Consider the following 8,781-nt stretch of genomic DNA (forward strand, 5'->3'; position numbering starts at 1 on the left):
TGAAGTGGGGGAGCTAATTGGGATTCTGTGGGAACGCTGAGTAAGGGGATCCCAGCTAAGAATTGTTTATAAGAAATTGTTTACGACTTGGGTAAGGCGGCTGGGCGCTCGAGCTGGAAGGCGTTCTCAGCTAAGAAATTGTATATGAAGAGTTTGTTTATAAATTGGGTAAAGAGGCTGGGATCATGAGCTGGATAACTTGCATTCATCCGTTAGCCCCATTGACCATTTGGGATTGTTGTGCGGAAACAATTTTCAGGATTGCGGTGCTATAAAGCTTCATAGATCAAAGTGCAAAAATATTATAAAAAATATTTCGGCTCCAAGCTTTATAACGCTATTACAAAGAGGACATCGGTGATGAAAAGCTTGTTGCTGATACTGATACTGATACTTATACTAATACTGATACTGATACTGATTCTGATACTAATACTGATACTGATTGTGATTCTGATTCTGATACTGATACTGATACTGATACTGATACTGATACTGATACTGATACTGACACTGATACTGATACTGATACTGATACTGATACTGATACAGATACAGATACTGATACTGATACTGATACTGATACTGATACTGATACTGATACTGATACTGATACTGATACTGATACTGATACTGATACTGATACTGATACTGATACTGATACTGATACTGATACTGATACTGATACTGATACTGATACTGATACTGATACTGATACTGATACTGATACTGATACTGATACTGATACTGATACTGATACTGCTACTGATACTGATACTGATTGGAACCAATCAGACCTACAAAAATTTACTTAATACATAAATCAACTTAATAAAAATATCGTCTCACTAACCTTTATATTTAGTTATCATCCAAATTTTTAGGCGGTTTCTAGCTTTTTTCATATTTTACTTTAACTTTTTTATGACCAAAAGAGTTGGCAACACTGTTTAAGCACAGTACGGCTATGATGGACCAATTGCGAATGACTCAAGCTTCGTTCTTGGACCCTAGGTTTAAGAAGATGTATTTGTCACCGATGTCAGTAAAGGATGCGATTTTTAAAATCACAATTAAAATCAAAATGTTTACCCAAGAAAGAAGGGTATGTCATCAAGTTAAAATTTGGTTTGGTCGTATAACTATTTAACCCGTATAACTAAACCATTCAACATTATAACATTTCAAATATTGCTAAAAATAAGAAAAGCACATGCTAATTATTTAAACATTTACAGATTTCTGATATCGACAAACCAGAGGACTTGGACGATTTCATGAGCTCCTATAATAACAACATTGATAGAGACTTGCGTAAGGAATCCGAGAACAATGAGCTTAAACTATACTTTAGCTTGCCCCAAGCTGCATGGAAAAGCAACCCATTAGAGGTGTGGAAAGTCAGTATGCCGGTCCTCTACAAGCTGGCTATGAGATACTTGGTTACCCCCGGTAGTTCGGTGCCTTCCGAGCGGCGGTGTACATGTGCTCTTCCCAACTCCCGAAGCTCACGCTTTCCTTATGGGAGCAGTCGCTACATGACAAAGCCAATATTTCTACTTGGCAAGAGCTTAATGTTTTCCTAACTGACCGTCACCGGACACTACAAGCCATAGATGACGTGCGACCGTCAGGCTCTAGTCAGACTCAGCCCAGAGCATCTACAACCAATTCTGCATCTCGGAGAATAAATTCCTATGAGGCAAGAGTAGCACCCAAACCTAGAGGGTGCGATTTGTGTAATCGGGAAAACCATCCCGTACGCACATGCGCCCGGTTTCTCCGGATGTTTGTCGATAAGCGGTCCGCATACATCAAAGATAAAAGCTATGTCTTAACTGTTTCGCACGAGGACATCAGCTGCGTGATTCCGAAAGCACTCACAATTGCTTCACGTGCCGCGGCCGCCATAACACGCTGCTACACCGAGACAACTCACCCCCAGCGCCTTCCAATCCAACACCGACACCCAGATCAAGACCAAATACTCACGTTCCCACGACTACCGTTGCTACGGATTCCACTTTGCAAAATTACTTTGCGGCGGGGTATAGATCGGTCTTGCTGGGTACCGCCATAATCGACGTTTGTTACCTGGGTTCCAACTTCAAAGCTCGCTCTCTGATAGATTCAGGTTCTGAGGCAACCTTTATCACTGAGCGGCTTTCAATCTAATTAAGTTGCCTCATTACGTTATACAAGCTCAGGTGTCAGGCTTAAATCAGACAGTATCGGCTGAATCCAAAAGGTTCTGCCAGTTTACCATTCGTTCGCCGAACAGGCCTAGCAACTAGCGGGAAATCTTCCACCATGTCCGATTCCGCAAAATTTGCAACGGGATCTACCCGAACTTCCACTAGCGGAAAGTTTTACGAGAGCGCACAAATAGATCTTCTGGTCGGTGCCGATATACTGTCATCCATTCTCCTAAGCGGTACCCAAATGAACATCTGTGGCTCTCTTCTCGGTCAAGAGACAATCTTGGGATGGATCCTAACAGGACCAGTGCCTGCGTCAAGGCAAAACACGATTTCCGTCTTTTCTACGCGAATTTTCCACGCGGATGACACCTCCCTGGATAAACTTCTCACCAAATATTGGGAGATTGAGGATCTGCCAGTAAAAGTGGCAAAAGCATCCGATTTGACCTATGAGGAAAATTTTCTCCGCACGACTACGAGAGACGATAACGGCAGGTTTGTCGCAATCCTTAATTTCCGTGATTCCGAGAACGAAAATATCGCCCTAGGATACTCCAGATCCTTTGCAATGGCCCAATTCTTAAGGAATGAGCAACGCCCACAAAAGGACAGACAATAGAAATCTAAGTATGATTCCGTGATACAAGAATATCTCGATCTCAACCACAGAAAAAGGGGTTAGCCTAAATTACATCCTTTATGCTGGCCCAGTCTTACAGTCCGACTTAACCATCCAAATCCTAAAATGTCTATAGTGCTGATATCGAGAAGATGTATCGACAAATCTGGGTAGACCCGAAGCATACCCCGATTCAACGCATTTTATTCCGCGATCCGAGATTTTGATTTAAAGACGGTAACTTTTTAAGTCAATTGTGCGCCCTTCCTGGCGATTAGAGTTCTGCAACAGCTGGCGACAGACATTCAGCTGAGCCATCTAAGAGCGAGCAATGTCATTCGCAAATACATGTATCTCGATGATGTTCTTTCGGGAGCTGACTCTGCAGTGCCCTAGATTCCGCAGGTTTCCTATTAAGAAAATTGACCTCCAACCACAAGGAGATCTTAGCTCATATCCAAAGCGATAATCTTCTAAACACAGACTTTCTCGAGATCGACACTGAAAGTACAGCCAAAACTCTCGGCGTACGTTGGAAAGCGACGTCCGATGAATTTTTATCGTCCCACCAGTTTTAACCACAAAAATCTCCCCCACAAAGCACAAATTCCTTTCCCAAATTGCCAAGCTGTTTGACCCAGCAGGCTGGCTCCCCCCAATTGTTGTGTATGCCAAAATCTTTAATTGGGTTCAGGAGCTAGGGTGGCACGATCAAAGATGGCGCAACTTTCTCCAAAGTTACTCAGTCCTAGATCAGGTTTGAGTTCCGAGATGTTTCCTTTCGCCCAGAATTCCGCGTAGAGCATCATGGATTTTGTGACGCCTCTCAAAAGGCATGCAATGCGGCAATCTATGTACGCGTCGCGATGGGGCATATGACGGTTGTGCACCCTCTCACGGCCAAGACGAGAGTTGCGCCAGTCAAAACTGTATCGCTGCCCAGAATAGAGCTGTGTGGAGCTTTACTGCTATCCGAGATGGACGGGTAAGAGCAGGGTAACAAAGATAATCCAATCTACAGAGGCTGCTAATTGGTCGCATGTTCAGTCCGAACATAATACAGCTGACTTGGCTAGTCGGGAAGTGCCCCTTCAAGAACCCACTTGGTTGCAACAGCCACGAGATCAATGGCCTATCCATGGCCAAGACTTACTCGTGACCGAGGTAAAAAATCGTGCCGTCAATGCCAATGTGGCATCTATTCTAACAGAAGATATCCTAGATCGCTTTTTCATGTTAGATAGAGCTTTGCGTGTCCTCGCGTATGACTATCGTGTTGTCCAGCGGTGCAGAAAATCATCGCCGCTCCCAGAGGTCCTTTTAGAGGCCGGAACTTGCCGCCGCTAAACGGCTGATGATCATTTGCACTCAGCGCAGATATTTTGCTAATGAATAGCAAAAAATAATAATAAAATAAATAGATCAGAAAGGAATATTCGAAAAAAAGGGCCGCGTAACGGCTTCCGAAAGTTTGCGTTATGATGAACGACATCCAATAATCCTACCGTACGATTGTTTACTTTCTCGGCTGCTGGTAAAATTTACACATCTAATAATATTACATGGTCGTAACCAGTAAGTTGTACGTCTCACCCGGTCCATATACAGGGTTCCGAGAATCAAGATTTGGTGAAGGCAGTGATTAACTCCTGCAAGGTCTGCGTTATCCACAAAAAGAGAGTGCAAGTCAATATGATGGGAAGTTTGCCGAAAGAGCGAGTGAGAAATATCTTGCCGGCTTCACCCGGTTCGTATCCAGATGAGGGTGTGATCGCCAAGTTCAGACCGACAATGAGAAGACCTTCGTCGCCGGTGCCACCTCGCTTCCCCGGGACTTTCTGCAAGCCGTTAAGGAGTCTGCTACTGATTCGTATAGTCATCAGCAGCTCAACTGGCAATTTATTCCGCCTGGGGCACAGCATATAGGAGGCCTTTGGGAAGCTCGTGTCAAGAGCTTCGACGCTTTGTTTTACAAATCCACAGCTACGCGAAAATAACCTTTAAAGAGCTTTCAACCCCACTAGCAAAAATCGAGGCTTGTCTGGATTCCAGACCGCTATCTCCCATGTCAGAGGATCCTTCTGATCTGCTAGCGTTGACACCAGGTCACTTTCTTGTCGGCGGACCTGTTCTGTTCATAGTGGAACCCGAAGTTAAAGGAGATTCCAAATCTATTATAAGCCGGCGGCAACACTTAAAGGCTCTCCATCAACAACTCCGGGCTCTATGGAGGGTGAGTATCTAAAAGAGCTCCACAAATAGCAATTTCCCATGGAAAATCTCCGCGTCGGTGACATGGTCGTCATCAAGAGCGACATTCTGCCCTCGAATGAATGGCGACTAGGTATAATCGACTCCGTCTTTCCAGGAGCCGATGGCAACGTCCGCGAGGTCGACATTCGTACGGCACGCAGCGTTGTCCGGCGTGCAGTAACTAAGGTTGTTCTCCTACCGGGACAGCCTTTCACATTTTCTACCTAGTATTCCATATTCTGCTATCCACAGTCCATAGCACACAACACTCCAAAATAAAACATCTTCATTTGTTTCTTCTTTTTCCATGATTCACCCTCAGATCCATTAAAAATGGCACCCCGTCTAAGCAACGTACGCAGTCCTACCGATGCCGAGTCTGCCGGGGAATCCATTCTCTGAAAAGGTGACAGAAAAACTGAAAAAACCGAAAACTGCTTATAAAAAAGTACTGTGCGAATTGCCTAGCCCATGAGCATTCGCAAGGAAGCTGTCGTAGCGTAGACCAGTGCAAGATTTGCAACCGGGGTCACCACACTATGCTCCACATGACAGAGCCAACCAGGATTCCATCTGGTAGACGAGGGACTGCCCGTAGCCCAGAAAACAACATTCGGCTGAATCCTCTCCGGTGCCTGCAACCATGGCCAATAATGCAACGCCAGTGGTTGGAAATGGGGCGGAATGTTTAGGTAACGAAAAGGGGCTTATGTTCCGCTCTCCCACTCCCCCTCACGTTCAAGGTCGCTCTCCCACACTCGCGAAGGGAAGAGCCCGTGGCGTTCAATAACTTAACTAACTTTTATTTTCATTTCATAAGATGGGTTTAAGACAAAGGAGATAAATGAAGCAATTGTCTATATAATCAGTGGCGGATCCAGAGACGATTCTTGGGGGGGGAAATTGAACTTATTCTTCGATTTGGGGTTCAAACTTGTTATTGCTAGAGAAATACAGTACAAATTATAAAACAAAAATTATCCATCCCAATTTTTAGGTAAACAAAGTGGTTATATATTTTATATATATTTTTCTAGCAAACAAGTAAAATTTTTAAGTTCTGTGGTTCCAAGGGGGGGGAAATTTCCCTAATTTCCCCCCCCGTGGATCCGCCACTGATATAATCTGTAAGGAAAACATGCCAGTGCGCTACGTGGATAAAGAAGGCCTCAGAGGACTTCTAAGAAAATGGTTGCCGCATTTTATATTGCCTTGCAGGTCCAAGGCAAGAATTAAAGACGTTTTATGTATTATGATAGACTTTCATAAATATGTTTACATTTTCCAGATAACAACAGACAGTGTGGAGGAACAGTGAATGAGATGTTGAGTAAAGTGGGGGTAGCATTCACCAGCCACGATGTAACCATTCCGAACTCGAGCTGCTCCTTTCTCACAATCACAGTTCATTTCGTTTATCAAGAGTTGCTGAACTCTATATGCCTTAAGTCTACAAGAATGGATCAGGTTAGTTAAAATATAAATATTTGTATTTTGATGTGTTTTGCCGTCAATTGTTAATCGTGTTTGTTTTGTGCTCTGTCGATATGTGACTTTCTTATTAATTTAGCAAGATTTAAGTGAAACATATTTTCCACGATCAATTTAGTCGCATACCAGTGAGTTATAGCTACTTTGTTGGAAGAGGCGTGCGCCGAGTTTCAGATAGACCTGGTCAAGTGGACCACTTTCACTACGGAGAGCGCAACCACATGTTGATTGCACATGCCACATGTCCTTGCTTCGCACGATACATTCATTTTACCCAATTCTGGATAAAATTAAGCGAATAGTTATGCAATTTAAGTACAGCGTTGCCAGTTTAGCTATTTCCCCGCTTAATCTGGCGGTTTTCAAAAGCAAAATGCGGGATAAATTGATACCTAGCGGCTAGCGGGAATTACAGCTATTTTCAAAGCAAAACTGACAGAATTTTAGCTTTTTAAAAACATCTGGTACCTTCTGGAATTTTTATGTTTTACGATGCCACACTTTAATAACTTGCAGTATTTTTCCATTGGAATGGTAAAAAAACATTCCATCACCATCTGGGTATTTCACAATTTTCTAATCGATCGCGTGTGATAGTTAAAATGCCCAAGATTTATAAGCAAAAAGCGCTCCATGCCTGGATGCAAGACCCCGCGTTTAAGGATTGGTTGACTTTGGATGCAGCCGATGATCAAAAATGCTTTTGCAAATATTGCAAATCTAGCGTTTATGCTAAACTTTGCGATTTGCACGCACATGCCAAGACAACCAAACATAAGTCTTCGTCATATTCTTTTTCACAGACGAACAAAATAAGTTTGTTACATCTGTCTGTGAAAAAACCTGCCAGCAAGAGGCGGCATTGTGTTTATACATTGCCATGCATTCATCCGTTAGCCCCATTGACCATTTGGGATTGTTGTGCGGAAACAATTTTCAGGATTGCGGTGCTATAAAGCTTCATAGATCAAAGTGCACAAATATTATAACAAATATTTTGGCTCCAAGCTTTATAACGCTATTATAAAGAGGACATTGGTGATGAAAAGCTTGTTGCTGATACTGATACTAATACTAAAACTGATACTGATACTGATACTGATACTGATACTAATACTGATACTGATACTGATACTGATTGGAACCAATCAGACCTACAAAAATTTACTTAATACATAAATCAACTTAATAAAAATATCGTCTCACTAACCCTTATATTTAGCTATCATCCAAATTTTTAGGCGGTTTCTAGCTTTTTTCATATGTTACTTTAGCTTTTTATGACCAAAAGAGTTGGCAACACTGTTTAAGCACAGTACGGCTATGATGGACCAATTGCGAATGACTCAAGCTTCGTTCTTGGACCCTAGGTTTAAGAAGATGTATTTGTCACCGATGTCAGTAAAGGATGAGATTTTTGAAATCACAATTAAAAGCCAAATGTTTACTCAAGAAAGAAGGGTATGTCATCAAGTTAAAATTTGGTTTGGTCGTACAACTATTTAACCCGTATAACTAAACCATTCAACATTATAACATTTCAAATATTGCTAAAAATAAGAAAAGCACATGCTAATTATTTAAATATTTACAGATTTCTGATGTCGACAAACCAGAGGACTTGGACGATTTCATGAGCTCCTATAATAAAAACATTGATAGAGACTTGCGTAATGAATCCGAGAACAATGAGCTTAAACTATACTTTAGCTTGCCCCAAGCTGCATGGAAAAGCAACCCATTAGAGGTGTGGAAAGTCAGTATGCCGGTCCTCTACAAGCTGGCTATGAGATACTTGGTTACCCCGGGTAGTTCGGTGCCTTCCGAGCGGCTGGCGTCCGCCATCAAATGCGTCGTATGTTCTAAAATCTAAAAGGTCTGAATATTGGAAACGATTCTCAATTGTGTCCGAAAATATGCATATAAAATGTAATACATTATTACTTTTAATAAGAAACTTATTGTCTTCTTATTTTGGGGGAAACACATTATTATTGAACAAAAAATGATTCAAAAATATTAAATAAATCGATATTTTTAGGTGATATTTAAAATATTACTTTTTTAAATATTTAAAATATTAGACAGCCCCCATTTAATACGCGCACCATTTTGTCCAATAGTGGTGTGCATTTTAAGCTTTGTAAAAATGCTGAGGTTACTTTTTAAGGGCTAAATGAGTTTGACCGATGGATATCGTGTGGATACTGTCTCTTA

General features: G+C 41.9%; 1 protein-coding gene across 1 annotated transcript; it reads left to right on the forward strand.

Moving 5' to 3' along the window:
- Positions 1-7,887: 7,887 nt before the first annotated feature.
- Positions 7,888-8,437, forward strand: LOC119559036. Its single transcript, XM_037872163.1, has 2 exons — positions 7,888-8,025; positions 8,159-8,437. Exons 1-2 carry the CDS (start codon positions 7,888-7,890, stop codon positions 8,435-8,437), a joined length of 417 nt encoding a protein of 138 aa, XP_037728091.1.
- Positions 8,438-8,781: the final 344 nt, after the last annotated feature.

The sequence above is a fragment of the Drosophila subpulchrella genome, unplaced genomic scaffold (assembly GCF_014743375.2).
Source record: "Drosophila subpulchrella strain 33 F10 #4 breed RU33 unplaced genomic scaffold, RU_Dsub_v1.1 Primary Assembly Seq16, whole genome shotgun sequence".
Classification (NCBI taxonomy): domain Eukaryota; kingdom Metazoa; phylum Arthropoda; class Insecta; order Diptera; family Drosophilidae; genus Drosophila; species Drosophila subpulchrella.

Bases quoted from the DNA above. Each gene is read 5' to 3' on its own strand.
- LOC119559036 (XM_037872163.1), top strand. From the start codon at position 7,888: ATGATGGACCAATTGCGAATGACTCAAGCTTCGTTCTTGGACCCTAGG. The intron at 8,026-8,158 runs GTATGTCATCAA...AAATATTTACAG, and splicing joins TGTTTACTCAAGAAAGAAGG to ATTTCTGATGTCGACAAACC.